The sequence below is a fragment of the Peromyscus leucopus genome, chromosome 3, assembly GCF_004664715.2.
Source record: "Peromyscus leucopus breed LL Stock chromosome 3, UCI_PerLeu_2.1, whole genome shotgun sequence".
NCBI lineage: Eukaryota > Metazoa > Chordata > Mammalia > Rodentia > Cricetidae > Peromyscus > Peromyscus leucopus.
In genome coordinates this window covers 17058910-17076600 of record NC_051065.1, presented here as the reverse complement: position 1 = coordinate 17076600, position 17691 = coordinate 17058910, and the positions used below count along the sequence as shown (strand labels likewise).

At 37.1% G+C, this 17691-nt stretch overlaps 1 protein-coding gene across 2 annotated transcripts in view; it reads left to right on the top strand.

The window, feature by feature from the left end:
* Nxph1 (neurexophilin 1) overlaps positions 1 to 16523 on the top strand; it is a 294908-nt gene extending 278385 nt beyond the window's left edge. For both annotated transcript variants that reach the window (XM_028869861.1, XM_028869862.2), the window contains one exon: positions 13496 to 16523. In XM_028869861.1, coding sequence (XP_028725694.1) covers positions 13496 to 14257 — 762 coding nt within the window. In that variant the 3' untranslated portion in view covers positions 14258 to 16523. The remainder of the gene's footprint in view (positions 1 to 13495) is intronic.
* The last annotated feature ends 1168 nt before the right edge of the window (positions 16524 to 17691 follow it).

Sequence of the window (17691 nt, the reverse complement as noted above, 5' to 3'; positions counted from 1 at the left end):
TAAGAGGACTGATGGGTTCATTAGAAGGCCTAAATTGATCTAAATAGTGTAAGGTTATCTTAGTAAAAAGGAGTGGGTAGATGGATTCTAGTAAGGGAAAGAAACCTGTGCAATGGCCTTGTGGCTGGAAGAAAGAGGGCATATGAAAATGACTGATATGACCAGAATCATGAGATTAAAATGAGGATGATGTTGATATATATTGCATTGACCTGAAGAGATTTCCAACACATAAACAAACATAAATATTTTGTCCTTAAGCAATGTCTTAGAAGCTATGCAAACTCATAAGTGCTTCCTCTGATGACCATGGCTTTTAATAATTCTTTCAGCAACACACTTCCTTACTGTTCTCTTCAGCTTACAGAAGACTTAGCTTTCTGAGGCAGTATCAAACAGGAATCAGCAGGAAATTTTCTGGTGCATCTTTGTTCTCTGAACCCTTTGACCCTTAGTGACACAATTGTTTGATTTCCAGCACCACGGACAGAGACAGCCGTCACGTGTCCCAGCTGCTCCCTCTAGTGGACCATTATCCAACTCTTTAAAAATTTTTTTTTATTTTATTTTATAATTTAATTTAATTTTACATATCAGCCACGGATTCCCCTCTCCTATCTCCCCCTCCTCCGCCTTCCCCTAGCCCACCCCCCCATTCCCATCTCCTCCAGGGCAAAAACTTCCCTGGGGATTCAGTTCAACATAGTAGATTCAGTCCAGGCAGGTCCAGTCCCCTCCTTCCAGGCTGAGCAAAGTGTCCCTGCATAAGCCCCACGTTCCAAACAGTCAGCTCATGCACCAAGGACAGGTCCTGGTCCTACTGCCTGGGTGCCTCCCAAACAGTCCAAGCTAATCAACAGTCTCACTTATCCAGAGGGCCTGGTCCAGTTGGGGGCTCCTCAGCTATTGGTTCATAGTTCATGTATTTCCATTAGTTTAGCTATTTGTCCCTGTGCTTTTTCCAATCTTGGTCTCAACAATTCTTGCTCATACAATCCCTCCTCTATCTCGCCAATTGGACTCCTGGAGCTCCACCTGGGGCCTGGTCATGGATCTCTGAATCTGCTTCCATCAGTCATTGGATGAGATTTCTAGCACGACAGTTAGGATGTTTGGCCATCCAGAGTAGGTCAGTTCGGGCTTTCTCTCTACCATTGCCAGTAGTAAAGACTTGTCAGCATGAGGAAGTTAAGTGGGTGTCATACTAGAGGAAGAACAAGTCCTAACATCTGTCCTTCTTTTATTTCTCGCATTTTAGAGTACATTAAAGATAGAGCTAGAGATTTGTTGAGCTCCGACAACAAATTAGTATCTAACTGGTCTCTTTACTTCAGCCTTCCCTACAGTAGTATTCTTACTGTTTGTGGGTTCTGTTCATGCCATTCTATTGATGACCTGTTTAATCTTTTAATATATCATTGAGATGTACTTTGACTTAGTGAAATTCAGTTTCTTTTTAAATAAAGTACTAATCTTTTTTCCCCTGCAAGTGTATCAGTTAATTTGCTTTCTAATTAGCTTTCTTTAAAGTAACATACCTAAATCTAGAGGCTATCTTTTTGTTTCTTTAGGATATCTCTGCATAAATATCATCCCCCTTAGCACCTGACTCTTAGTTATGTGACTTCATATGTCATGCTTTCAGCAACATGGAAACTGGAAAAGGAGTTGTGCAGGTTGCGTCTAGCTCAGACTACTGGAAAACAGTAACACCAGATTCATATGTATTATGTTTCTGAAGCTATTTTCAGAGGTCAGGCTGTGGTTATAGGTGCTATGAACGTTGCTAAGAATCTTTCTTAGAAAACACAGTTCAGAGTTTTCCAGAGAAATAGGTTGTTCCTACTTATCCAACATAAAATGTGTGGGTTCATGTATGTATGTATATGCATGTGTGCGTCACATGTATTGCCATAGAAGTGTGAATGTTCCCACATATGTGTCTTCCCACAGGTATGCTTATTAGTTCACTTTGGTCCTGGTCCTGTTGGTTAGATATGCTTTGTAAATTTTTCTCTAATGAAGCATGATACAAAGATGCTCATTTATGTAATAGCCAAAGTTTTGACGACTCAAACCACAGTTTCTAAACCCTTGCTAAATAGAGGAGATGAGGGGCACCATCTTTCTACTATGCTTTATTTTTCTTGGACAGTGCAACCAGAGCCATCTTGGCTTTGTGTGCTTCAGAGGTTTGGAGACTCCCAGTCCCTAAGATGTTCACAGAATTCGGGTGGTATGCACTCATAGGACATTTGCCCCATTTCATATTTCTGGACTGGCTGATATATTCACTGTGCACCAAGAGAGCTCGGAGCAGTATATGTGCACTATAGTGTGACAAGAAAGAGACATGATTGACTTTTTTCAGATAATCTAAGACTTAAACACCATAGAGCTGGCGTTCCGTTGCAGCTGGCATCTCTCAATTTGTTTATAGGATTTTTTTCTATGTCTAAGGAAAGGTTTTTGGGCCAACCTCTGGATACCAGAGGATATTACAAAGGCATATTATGTATACAGTGTCAATGTCACTATTTGCTCCAGGATTCCAGGCCCTATTTGATGAATTGTGTGATTATTTTTACTCAATATATATTCACATACCATCATCACAAGGTCAAATTCATAGCATGACCTCATTTTATTACAACTCATTTTCTGTTAAATAGTACCATCTAGTAGCCATAACAGTGAAATATGACTAACGTAAAGTATGTTTTTATGGAAATATGTTCTAATATACATCTGGGCATATACATGTACACATTGTTGAAAAGGCGTTGAAACCTGTCTTGTTCTGTTTTGTGTTGCTATAACAAAATATCTGAGGTTGTATGCAGTAAAAGGGAAAAAGGTTTACTTGGGCTTAGAAAGTCATCCTAAGAGGGTTTTATTCTGGGTCACAACATGGTAGACAGAGTTACATAGCAGAAATGCATGTATGAGAAGAGGGTAGGCAGCTGAACTGAAGAGGCTAAACATGTGGCATGGCCTCATTTCATAACGGCCTGCTCTCTGCTAACTAAACCAGTCAATGAGAACTTGCTTAATTTCCTAATAAGTACATCAAGAACTTCTGGGTGTGGAATCTCCATGACATCATTACCACTTTCTAGGCCTACCTCTCTAAGGTTCAACCATCTCTGGATATGTTGGAGAGCAGGTTTCCTGTCCATGAAGGTTTGAATGCCATAACATGTGCACATGCTAGTAGAGTGTGAACTAGTAATTCCTGCTGTGGTCCATGGTAGACATACCTGCACAGTATTTTACTTCATGCAGCTGTGAACTTATCCATTTGCTTCTACACAACAGGCCCTACCATGTACTCACAATCCTTCTGACCTCTGATTCCAATAGAAAGAAGCCACCCATACATAGCATACATTGCTCCTCCACCGAGGGAAACCCAGATTTACTAACACGTTCTAACCATCTTATGACTAATGAAAAATGACGTGTGGTGACTTTGGATTAATGAAGAAATAGACCTCTACTATGTTACTTCAAGTGATCTGCTCATTATTATAACCACATACCCACAGCCCTTCACATGAGATACTCTGTATATATTTCACAAAGAAGTCATAGAAAACATTAACCACATCTTTCTGGGTTGTTTTGTCACTGTGGAGTTTCATACATTTATTAACAAGAACAGGACTTTTGCAAGGTAAACCTGAATAATCAGTAATTATATTTTCAGAGAATAGATAAGCAGAGCTATTTAGGCTAATAACTATTAATTTCTCATCAATATTAATGACTTCATGTCAAAACTTGTATGTTTGTGTATCTATTTATACAGTAAGTGCCGTGGTAAAGAAAACATTTTCAAAGGATGAGAAGCCAACTTCTCAGCAGTCATTCAGAGCTCTCCATTAAACATGCCCTTTTCGAATGTTAAACTACTCAGAAAACTTTAAAGATAATTCTTATATGATTATGTATAAAATGGAATCAAGGAAAAAGCTTAACATGGAGAGTTATCTGAAGAACTCTAGAGGCATTCAATTACACATGAGTTAGAGTTAATGCTTAGTGCAGAAGCAAATGGGACAGTTGGTGTGCTGTGTTCAAAAAGTGAGCTACCCTCTGCAGGGTGAGTATGATGGATTTACATGCTTACCCACTCAGAACTTTTCAAACTCATCAGGGTGAACAGAGTTCTCTAGCTTGAGAATGACATAGAATGTACTGGTGGGCAAGACGGTCTTAATGGTGCTGTTAAAGATAAATTATGATCTGCTTTTGTCTCTCTTGCACTGTGACGTTGTCAGCAAGATCTCTCTTTATCACATTGCTCTGTTCTGAGAATTGTTCACACTCTGCAGATATCCATTTCAGTTTGTTTAGACCCTCTGAGCAGACACAGTGTCTTTGTCTGGAGGACAGGACTAATACCGCAGTGTGTGGTCTGAAAGCCTTGTTCTCAGTTTTCTCCTGGCTCTTACAATCCTACGGAAAAGTTGCTCTCACATGCTCTGGTAAGGCTGTGTAAGCCCTTGTACTTATGCATTTCCTATGCAGATCCTGTATTTGTGCTTATTATAGAGGAAGTATGTTTTTAATTTTATTCAGAATTATCCAAATTTAACAGTTTGTATAACAAGACACATATACATCTAAACATATATGAAATATGCCACATAAAACTTTTGTTCATCACAAAAATTCAATGGATCCTATAAATATCCTTTGCATTTTGAAAAAAGATACCCTAAAATAACATTAATAATGAAATATCAGAATTCATACTTAAACTATGATATTTAATTTGAAGGACATTGTATTAGTCAGTTTCCTGTTTCCATGACAAAAGTGTGAGAAAAAAAAATGAACTTAAAGGATTTTTTTTTTTTGCTCAGTCTCAGTATTTCCAGTTCCCAGCTGGCCTACCTATTGATTCTCTGGGGAGAAAGTCTATCCTAAAATCAGGATTAAGACTAAGGCTGCTTAATGCATCCTCCAGGAAGAGAAGAAAGGAAGGCTTTTCTGGCAGGCTTGTCTCTTCTTCAGCTTTTGTTCCATCTGGTCCCCCAGTCTTTTGGGAGGCACTACTTACATTTGCATAGGTCTTCTCCCCCTCCCCATCAGTTGGTCAGTTGCTCTCTCACACACCAGTTTAGAAGTGTCCACACAGACAAACCCAGGGAGTGTGCTTTCCTAATGTCTTAGGCTTCTACAGCCCAATCATGTTCCTAATGGAGACAGATCATTATATCCATGCCCTTGATTCCTTTGCCACACAGACTCCCCACACTTACTGGGTTAAAGGAAGAGGCCCAGATCCCCATCCCTGCATTTCCACTACTAGTGGAATATGGCTGCTGCTACAGCCTGCTTCAGACAGGAAGAAATTAGGTAACTTCTGGTTTGCTCTTCCTCAAACTTTCATTTGTTTTACTTTTAGTTTTAAAAGGTACTATTTTTCATTTTATTTGGGATTACTGACAAAAGTTGTCTCTATTTAAAGTATTAAATGTGATTTTAGGTTGTATATTTATATTATAAGGAGATTGCTGTGGTCAATTTCATGGAGACATGACCTTACATAGTTAACTTGTTCTGGTGAGAACACTGAACACTAGTCTCTTTGTCTATTTAAAATTTGTATTTTATTGATATTAGTCATCATGCTGTACATTATAACTCCAGAACTTGTAACTTATAGTCTGTACCTGTTGAGCAATGGCCTCTCGTTTTCCTATCCTAACGTCTGGTAACTACCATTTAACTCTTTTTTTTTTTTTTTTTTTTTTTTTTTTTTTTTGGAGTTTGCCCTCTGTATGGTGAACTTACATGTGAGGTTATATTGTATTTCATGTTTCATATATTATATTATATTTCAATAAGTGCATTATTTTACTTTGTGTGATGTCTTCTGTGCATATCCTTGTTAGTTCAAATGGCATGGCCTCTTTCTCTCTTAAAGCTGAATAGTAATCCATTGTGTGTGCCTGTGTGTATGTAGATCTTCTTTATCTACCCATTCATTAACAAATATCCAGATAGGTGTTATTGTTCACTAATCAGTGATGGGATGAATATGAGAATTAAGATATCTCCTTGAGATACTCATTTTATTTCTTCTAAATATATACCTACAAATGGGGTTGCTGGATTACATGGTAGCTTTATTTATTGTCTTAAAAATATCTTTATTTTCCATAATGGCCATTTCAATTCACAATCTGACCAATAGTTCTTTTTCTTCAACATTTTCATGTGAATTACCTTACCAGGTATGAGGTGATGCTGCATTGCAGTTTGACTCAGAGGAAGTGAGTCAAATATTTTAATGTATTATGGTACTAATAAATTTCCACTAGTTCATCATGCAGGATGCTGATGTGCTCGATATTGCCAGTGGTGCACCTGAAGTTACAACAAAAGAAAGTCTTTGAGGGCTACATGTCCCCCATATCTTTGTTGTATGACTGAAAAATAAATGATCTTTTATTATTGAAACAATGCATGTAAGACCATAAACCATGCAAGGAATTTAATGTATGGTTCTTGTGTCCCAAGCATTTTCACTTCCACAGAACATGAATGCAATGTACAAAGTATGTTTTGCAAACATGTAATAGTTCTTCTGAGAACTTTGTGAAATGAGTTTCATATTAATGTGTAAGAATATACATCTTTTTTTCTATAAACTTGTTAGAAGAAAAGGTTAACAAAAGTCATTCTCATGTAATCAACCTTGTGAGATTCAAGAATGACTGAGGTAAACCCCTCAAATTAATGAACAGATATAATGAAACTAAATGAACAACTTAAGGCAAGAATGAATACCTATACCAAATGCAAGTCAGTGACCAATGAAAACATTTTAAGGCATGGGTAAACATGTTGTTTGTCTTACACAAACCTTTTCTGTAAAACTCACACAGCCTATACACTCAGAAAAGCTAAGCTCTCATGTGAGAGAAGGTAATAGGATGTCAGGACTTTTAAAATAAAGGTTTTTACCTTATGGGACAACTATCAAGTAGTTGTTTTATCCTATGAACATCAAAACTTCATTAGTAGGTTCAAGTTTCTCTGTATGTCTGCATATGGCTTAAACGCAATGCAATGCTATGTGTAAGATGCTGATTATAATGCCAGGGATAAAGTGTTCTCTGAACTAGAATTACTTCATATTTTAGACGAGATATGCAACACATTAATCATACAACTGCTGTAATAAAGTTGTAATCATGAAGCAGGTCATTTTGTTGATTAGTTACTCACTGATGAGCAATATTGTTTAAGTATCAAGTTGTCTCAAATTTTTGTTTGGCTTTAAGTATTCATGTACTTGACTCAGTAAATACTAAAATTTCAAGGTAGACTTAGATTATTTATATTTATACTCAATAGTAGTAGATCAACAGTATAGTGATCAGGTTGTTGGAAATTAAAAGGTATCTCATTACATTTTTTGTAAAAATAGAAAATGAATATTTGTAGGCACCTCTTTTTCAGAAGGCCAGAAACATAGTTCAGGTGGGAGGGAAGTTGAGAGATAGTTTATTTCATTAAAAAAAAAAAATGTTTGTTTTCCATAACACTTTTCTACAATAGCAGTTTGGCATTGTGTGCAGTCAATAATGAGAAGATAGTGAAAACATGGTCTGAAGACACATAATGATGGACCAGCCAAGGCAGAGCTGGTATCAGTTGTCCATACCTCACCTGCAGTGGTCATTTTTCCTGCTTCATTGTCTCACTTAAAGTTCCTGCCTCAGATATAAATGTTTGATTTCCAGACCACTCTCTGTCTTTATGCTTAATGTTTATGTTCTGCAAGAAACATAGTCTTTAAAATGTACACACATAGCCATGTTTTAAAAACAATTAAATGGGAGGCACACAGGCAAACATACTTTCTGGACATTGGATCATTGGACAAGAGAACCTTGAAATATGGATTAGCCATTTATCATTCAGAATAGTATAATCAATGAGAAAACATTTTAGGTGTTCTTTGTAATATTATAGTGAAAATATTATTTTCAGAAAAAATTTCCAGAATGCTTTGAGTTTTGTAACTAAGTAGGCAAGTAAGTTGTCACACCTTCAGACCCATGTCTCCATATTCCAGTTGGATGGCAAGGATTATCTGCAGATCCTCCAGCCCACAATGCTCCTATGATATTTAATTTTGTATCCTAGACTCTTGTTACTTTTTCACTCTTACAGTCAAAAGAAAATTCATTAATTTTCAATCTTTTCATGTTTTCCTTTAGTCAATAATCAAGGTGAGTCTGATTTGGTGGCACACAGCAATTTCAATACTCCAGAGTTAGAGGCAGCATCCTAGTCATGAGTTTAGGAGCAGTCTAAGCTATGTAGTGAGGCTGTGCTTCAAAATACTACTACTAATAAAAATCAATAAAATTTATTCACTCCTATCTATGAAATATCTGTTAAATTCATGTCTCATGTCTTTTTCACACACACACACACACACACACACACACACACACACACACACACACACATATTGTGCAATGACCAAATCAAATTATCTAATACATGTAGTGCCCCATATATTCATCTCTGGTTTTGATGAGGGTCTTACTTGACTTGATTGCACTATGTGTGGAACATAAAAATTTAAACTCAGGAATAGAGTAAATGGTAGTTTCTGGAGAAGTGGGGAATAGAAAGAGAGAAGAGATACTTGTCCAAAGAAACAAAATTACAGAGACATGATAGGGAACTCTTTTCCATGTCTACCTTTGATACATCCCTTCTGGACTTCAAATTGTCCCTACATTATATTCCATATGTCTGGAAGAATTTCTCTGACCCATTCTCTACTAGATAAAAATCAAGATGATTTTATCTTCCAGATTTTAAGATAAACTCTTCTGTTTTACCTCCACTGCTTTTAAACCTTGTGACTTTAAGAATATTACATGTGCTACAGGTAGAATTTCAGTGTGATTCATTTAACTGACCCCAGATTAGACTGTGAACCACCTGGAGATCAAGAACCATGCATGCACCATTTATCTCTGATTTTCTCTATTCCTCTTCCTATTAACAGAGTCTCATTCTATAGTTACTGAATTCATAAAACGAAAGTAATCAAGGTTTGTAGTACTGAATAGGTCAAGAGACCTATTGATGAGGCTCTTTTTCGGCATTTCATTGTTGATTTTCTCCTGTAGATATTGCCCTATTCTCTTCAACTAATAGGGAGAAAGATTGAGAGTGTGTAACATAAAAAGGCATTCTGATAATTGTAACTGGAAGATGCTTTGATTTGGAAGCTACACTCAAGATTTTCTTGGTTGTCAGTACTGCTCAAGGCTTTGCAGCCCACTGCCTGGGGCAAAAGCATTTGTTGCTTTCGGTGCTTGAGTTGTTTCATAGCTACACTTACACTTATACTTTGTTACTTGGAGTTTTACTGCACATGTAATTTTCCATGTTTCTTAGCTTGTCACAGTAGCATTTGAAAAAAAAAATGCTTTTTTCCATTCCAGCACAAATTTTTATTAGCATCCAATAGATGCTCCAAAGTTTGTTAAGATGTATTTTAGAATATTTTATTTTGGTGATCATGTTTATCACCAGGGCTGCCTTTTTAACAGATGTGTGAGTGCTTAATACTGTTTCTCTGGCTAGAGGTGCGAGGCTGCACAGCAGGTTTCTAGAATTAATTTTATTCTTTCTTACGTGAAACTTTTGGCACATGTCTTCCCCAAACCCCTCTCACTCTTAGTATGATAATTTTTTTAATTGTTTATATTTACAGTTCTTCTAAAGACAGATTTTCTTTAAAAGTTTGGTTACTTGCAAATACCATCCCAAGTTATCCATAAGTCATTCATCGTCATAAGGTAGAGTTTAGAGGTGAAAGTGTGATGATTACAGGTAGTGACACTGATGTTGAACACTCACTGCATTCCGGAGACTTTCATTGTCACTTTAAATGAAGTGTCCCATGCAATCCCACCATCCCTGTGAGAGATATGGCTAGTATCTCCTAGTCTCTAGAGGGGAAAAACATAAGCTTCTACATAATAAGTAAGTTTTGTACATAACACAGTTATCGAGGATGAAAGCCTAGTCTGAGTCCAGGTAGTCTACTCCAAAGTCCAAATTCATAATCACTATGGCTGTGGAGAATATAATTTAGAGCTAAACAATGGACATTCTGACTGAAAATCAGAGGTTTGTCCATCCATTAGAGTGATAGCACTTTCTGGATGTAGTGATTCTTCCTTCTTAAAATTATATTCTGCAATTCTACAATTTTCCCCTTGTACTCATTATCTACTGCTGATAAATTGCTCTGTAAGTGTTTTTTTTTCTTTCCATCTCGGGACAGTTTCACTACTTTTAACAAGTGCATGACAGAAGTATCACATTACGATTCTTGTTGATTCTGAGATAAAGTACCATGAAAGGCACTCTCTGTATGCCTGAATTTATTTTCACTAGCTGAACAATGGGAACACATCTAACTCTAAGAATCAAAGGAAAGCACATGCACTTATGTCTTTTCTCCTAAAAAATCAATATGAGGATTGTAGGAAGATGATGCTTGTATAGTTAGGCAAGTATACACTGGATGTTTAACCACAAAATAGATTTTATTGAAAAAGCAAATACTCATAAGAAAGGTATTCTAAAGCCAAAGGATCAGTACTAGATTTGCCAATTAGTGTTAGTAAGTTTTTAGATATATTATAGCTTATATTCGCTACCCTGTGTCATACCATAGCAAAATGTTTTTTTCTACCTTTATTTTCCCCTTTTCTGCCATCACTGTTGGCTACTGAATCCAGGGTCCTGCACATGGTGGCATGTGCTTTATCACTGAATAGATATCTTCAACCTAAAATAGTATACTTTGAAATGCATTTCATTTAGGGAAGTATTAATATATCTCTAGTTGCTTCTACTATTTTATAATTGTCTGGGGTAATATTAACTCTGAAACTACCATGGTTTTCACTTTATATGAGATACTAAAAATTGGCCTATAAGAGATTGACATTATAATTAGGCAAAAGGAATAGTTGGGAAATTAATTTCATACTTATTCTATATACATTCCTATGTCTAATTCTCCTCTCTCAAAGAACCTTCCCCTTCAATTTCATTTCTTTAGGTCATAATATTTAGTCTATGTTAAAAGCATTGCTTGCCTTAAAATTTTTGCTGTATGCTTCTTGAAAATGAACCAGTCTTATTTTTTTCCTAGGCTTAGTTTCTTTAATTTGGAAACATTAAATCTTTTTTTTTGTTCTTGTTAATTTAAAAAAAAATTATTCATTTAATGATGAGAAACTATAGACAGGGAATAGTTTGGATGGAGAGGGAATAAAAAAGCAATGCAAGGGCACAGAACTGAAAGGAGAAAGAATATTAAAATGAAGTTGGTAGCAAAGACACCCTTCTCACAATCCTCAGCATTCCCTCTGCAATGGAAGCAGTCTATCTGAACCATCTCTGAATACATGAGGGCCTTGCTTTGTTTTCATAGGTGATAAGTCAAAAGTCTGAAGAATAACAATGAACACGAGCCTGGCCTTTGCTGTTGTTAGGTGTGACCACGAACACACTGTTACTTGCCTATTCCTTCTATGACAAATCCTGTGTCTAGAATATGGTTCTCTGCAGTTTCCTGTCCCCTAGGAAAAAATCTTACTTTGATCCTTTAAGCATATTTAGATAGGCATAACTATTGCCTTGGAAATGGCGAGCAGATGCAACAGAATATGGACTCTCAGCTTAAGACTTTTTTTTTCTTTTTAAAGTTGTTTTAACCTCTCCAGTGTTTTTAACTTTGGTTTTGTAGGATGAAGTTATTGGATATAAACCCATTAGAAAAATCACATTTTATTTTAGATGCTACATGTTTACAGGAAAATCAGTACAGTATTTCTTAAAACCAGCGGTTTTTTAAATAAAGCAACTTCTGTTATTTGTGAGAATGGTCCCACATCAATCATGCTGTCTCAAAGAAGTGACAGAGCTGGGAACAAATACTAGTAAGTCTGGCCCCTAAGCTAATGCACTCCAGAAACGGGTGTGGACTCGTCCCATCATATGCATCTGATAGAAGGATATTCTCAGTAGACATCTATGTCATAACTAAAGAGACCTTAAGTCTACAGGTACAGGTAGACATGGTCTAGAACATGGCAGTAATTCCTAGTGAGTCTCATTTAAGAGAGCTCTTTGACAATTATCTTTTACTTGGAGAACTTTTATATAATGGTTAGAGAGTCCAAAAAGACTGAATACAGTAATCAGGTTCATATTTGAAAAAGGACTTGGGGTCCTTAGGATTGGTTCATCAGGAACCTGGCCGAAGAACTTTATTGGGAAACTTAGCTTTTCAATGGACATATGGGGGAATTCCTTCAGCAACCTCAGCTGAAATGAGTCAGTCCATGTGGTCCATGGTCTGTCTTGGTTGTTAGTTCCAATGGGTTCTGGGGTTATGCTTACAGGTTGTGTATTCTGCATGCTCCATGTCAGAATGAGTGATTTCTGCTTTGAGGCCCTTCAGGTACTGTTTCCTTTGAATCCCTGGAATCACTGAGGAACCAATTGTTTCAAAGAGGCAAGATGGGATCTTGGAGAATATCATCCAAGTGTGACTCTTACAACCTCACTTGAAGAGACCTTCTGACTTTGTGTTGTTTTTGCAGATGGTCAAATGCCTACATGCTAGTGAATGTTGGATGTTATAACTCTTTTTTTTATTTTATAATATAATTTAAATTTACATATCAGCCACGGGTTCCCTTGTTCTCTCCCCTCCTGCCCCCTTACCCCCAGCCCACCCCCCATTCCCATCTCCTCCAGGGCAAAGACTATAACTCTTCTTAAACTACATTTTAATCATTGAAAGTTTAAAAAAATTATTCTGTGTGTTGTGATTGGTGATAAGGACATTTTGTGTGTGTGTGTGTGTGTGTGTGTGATGTGTTAATAAGTGAAAACATGCCACATTCTCTTTGTAAAACTACTTTTATTTCTAAAATAGTATTGACATAAGCAATCAAAGTAAATAGGGTACCAGCTGACATATTAATGCAAGTCATATAGCTTTAGCACTTATGGTGATTCTGAGCCAGAAAAAGAACATAATAATTACAAAAGTTTATTTCAAAAGTGGGTTTAGTGATAAGACATTATTTACTTTAGTTTATATTTGAATTCAACTTGGCTTACTCATGCTAGGAGGCCTTTTCTTCCTTTAGTCAGTGTTTTATATGGATCTTTAGGTCATGCTTGGTGGTTTTTATCCACCCACACCTCCCCTTTACCACTGCTGAATAAAAATAGAAGTGATATTTTATCACTTAGTAAACAGTGGCTGGATACTGGAGGCGCTTTTAAGAACAGTAACAACAACAAAAGTCATCATTTAATTCCAAGCCTCCAAGCAAGAGCTGGAATGTGTGTTTTGCATATTCTTAGATGTGGAGATGTAAATAAACACCCATCTTTTAAATTCTTTTCTCAGGTCACGTGTGCCAATTTAACAAATGGTGGAAAATCGGAACTTCTGAAGTCGGGAAGCAGCAAGTCCACACTAAAGCACATATGGACAGAAAGTAGCAAAGACTTGTCTATCAGTCGGCTCCTCTCACAGACTTTCCGTGGCAAAGAAAATGACACAGATTTGGACCTGCGCTATGACACCCCAGAACCTTATTCTGAGCAAGACCTCTGGGACTGGCTGAGGAACTCCACAGACCTTCAAGAGCCTCGGCCCAGGGCCAAAAGACGGCCCATTGTTAAGACTGGCAAGTTTAAGAAGATGTTTGGATGGGGTGATTTTCATTCCAACATCAAAACAGTGAAGCTAAACCTGTTGATAACTGGGAAAATTGTAGATCACGGCAACGGGACATTTAGTGTTTATTTCAGGCATAATTCCACTGGTCAAGGAAATGTATCTGTCAGCTTGGTGCCCCCAACAAAAATCGTGGAATTCGACTTGGCACAACAAACCGTGATTGATGCCAAAGATTCCAAGTCCTTCAACTGTCGCATTGAATATGAAAAGGTTGACAAGGCTACCAAGAACACACTCTGCAACTATGACCCTTCAAAAACCTGTTACCAGGAGCAGACCCAAAGTCATGTGTCCTGGCTCTGCTCCAAGCCCTTCAAGGTGATCTGCATTTACATTTCCTTTTATAGTACGGATTATAAACTAGTACAGAAAGTATGCCCTGACTACAACTACCACAGTGACACACCTTACTTCCCCTCAGGATGAGGACGAACAGGGAATGAGACTGAAGCCTGAGGAATTAGAGGTCATAGGACAGGGCTGTTACCTCAAGGAAGAAGGTCACATCTGTTGCCTGGAATGTGTCTACACTGCTGCTCCTGTTGACTGGTGCAAACACACTAGTGGAAAACAATTGATGTCATTTCTGCCCAGTCAGCTGCATCTCTCAGCATAGTTGTAAATCATCATAGGTCTCAAAGTCTCACCTGAAGACATGCTATCCCATGTAGAGGCACATGAGCACTCACTCTTGCACATTTCAGCTTGCATCTATCATGGTTCCCTTGGAGAGGGCTTTCATTGTCTGGCTCATGATAGTTCAGGATAAACTATGATCAAACACAAAGAATTAACTAGACAGAGGATGTGTCTAACACGCTATTATGGAAATTTTAAGGTCTTGAGTCCATGCTAATCAATAATCCCCACTCATGCATTCCTACTGCTTGGAGTAGCTGTGCTGGTGAACACTATCGTAGGAGTTATATGCTTGTTAAATGGAAAAAAAAAATGTGTCTTTAGAGCTCAGTATTCTTTATTTTATAAACACAACAAAGTGTAGTAACTTTTTTCCAGCATACAGTAGGCACATTCACGGTGATACAGGATGGCTTTTCTTTCTCTGGAGGGAGGAGCCCGTTCTCAGTAAAGATGAGCAAACATTTGGAATTTACATGTGGGCAGACACTGGGATTACAGCTTTTCTTGCCTCTCTCTGGACCTTTGCAATGTTGAGAGCAACTAAGGCTGCTTAACACAAGTTCTGATCATTATATAAGAAGGGAAATGCCTGGCAGACACCATGTAAGTTAGAAGTGTCTGTCTTATCTTTACTACACATATTGTAACAAATTCAATATCCTAGTCTTCATTTGTATGAATGGTTTGTATTGTATATAGTTTAACCAAGTGTTATTTGAGCTGCTTATTAATATTAAATTGTACTTGTCTCTCTGCTTGTTATTGGTTAAAAAGAAAAAAAAAGGGATCTGAGGAATCCATTTATTCAATGTAGCTGTGAACTCCATTAAAAAGACAAATTTAATGTACAAAGCATTTATTCAGCCCAAGTATTGTTGAAAGCTATACATATACCACATTACACTGTCTGTATTTAGATATTTTATTTCTGGAAAAAAAGAAATGTACATAAAAATAAAACACTTAAAGTTGAGTTTCAATACGTATTTGTGTAAGATGGTGATTTAAATGGTTCTGACAAGAAGAATGTGCTGGAATACAGCCATGGCTTTGCATCTCATGTCATTGAATTTGAGCAGAATTATCTAAATTGCTATTAGCTGCCCAGTCAAAACAACTTAAGAATTTCGGTCTCAAGCCTAGAAAATAATTGTGGCATACAACACTGCATGCATTTTTGGTTTTTTGTAATGTTAGCTACTATAGAATACCAAGAAAGAAAAAAATTACTAGTGAACATAGGGAGAATATTGTTGGTGCCTAAATTAATTATAATGAGTAGACTTTCTCCCCTGTACAGTCATTATTTAGTAGGAGTATTGAAGTGAAGGCCATGTTTTCTCTTTAAAAGAAAATCAAGCTGTCTTGAAGATTGTGGCTGAATTTTCCTGCATTTGTTGAGGTGACATCATCCAACTGGAGAAATTGGGACATTAGAGGGCTCCGAGTCTCAATCGCTTATACCAGACGAGATCAAATTATCTATGTAGCATTGTACATGGACACTAAGCTTTATTTTTAAAGTTGATGTGCACAATCCTAGAAAAATAAACAGCTGAAGAAATATGCAAGATCACTCATTTTTAAGACCACTGATTCGGTGTTGAAATTTGAAGAATATCAAAAGTTAACCAAAGATGCCAAATTAAGAGCACTCATCCCCTGTCCCCTTTCAGCACTCATGCACTGTCCTCCTTCCCATACTGCTCAGTCTGGACCTCTTTTTCATAGAGAAAGCAACAGAAGGATAACAGTGAAACAAAACCCACAACCCTAAAAGGAGAACTCGATCGTTGCTCTGAGGAAAGAGTCTTCATCTGTTAATCAAACATGCACGTGCAAGTGCCCATCCCTCGGAACTTTCTGCCATGTGCAAGCAGCCATTTATATCAATGTGTTAATGATCTGTTCATGAAATTTAGAGGCTAATGTTAGAACAACTCTGGCAGAACAGGCAGTAAGAGTTTTGTGCATTCCAATTGTTGGACATGATTTTCACAAATAAGTCTTATCTTGTGCTTATATATCACTACAACCACCGCAGATTTGCTTCCCAGCAAACAAGAGAGATATATGGGGAAAAATCAGTTGATTACTTTAGAGTCATTTGGTGATTGGACTGTGGCTTTCATTGTGTATTCTGAAGTGGCTTTTCCCGATCCCAAATCCAAAATGAGATAAAAACCTACTTAAGTCTCTACCCTTCCACTCTGTTCTACAACACCTCTATGAAATATTGTTCATATATCTTTATAAACATACAGAATACACCTAACACAGTGATTAATTTATCTGCTGATCTATAGATTTTCTTTACAAGAATTTTTTTATTTCTAATATTTAAAAATCTAAACTCTTAGACTCTTTCTGGGCCTGTAAATAGCTTTGCAAACTCCATCATTTTTGATACTCTCTATGTATTATACAGAGAAGTCATGATGACACCAAAGTTTTGAGATTTGTCTGCATCCAATGTGTTTTTCATGTGGTTGCCAGGATGTAGGTAGAGGAAGATCATCAATGTGGAGACTTCAAATGTGCATACTAAAAATTTTACTAGACCAACTTGCTACTTCAGTGAGCTATGTAACTAAGTTTTAATTATGTCTAAAAGCGCACTGGTTCTGGGAAAAGTGAACTTTGAACAGTGATCAGGAAACACCTTCTCTCAGATTTTGAAAATTATCCTGCACTTTTGCAAAGATACAGAAGAAAACCTCCAGAAGCACAGAGCATCTGAATGAAACAAGGGTTTGTCAGTCACCTTGTTTTCTTAAAAAAAAAAAAAAAAATCCAGCAAAATTGCAATTAAGAAAAATGCACCAGTGTAACCTTTTGCTTCACTGAAGAAAAATGACATTGTCAGTTTATCCATTTATGATTAAAAAACACTCTTGTCATGATATAGCTTCAGCTTTTGGGTCCAACACTATCCGTAGAGCTTTTGTTCTTGAGTGGAAGGGGCATAGTCATGAATAACGCGGATGATAGTGTTATTCTGCAAGTGCTTGAGAGGATTTCTAATTTAAACGTGTTGCCTGAGTCTTCACTTCAGCAGGGAATTGTAAGCCATATTTTTAACACACTAGATTCCAACAAATCCTGAGAAGCCTGAGAGACCATTTCTTTCTGTTTTCCTACTGCTTTGCATGAAAAAGCAGCTTAACCAATATAAACAGCCCTTTGGAAGAGCCATTTACTTCTTCACCATCAACTGT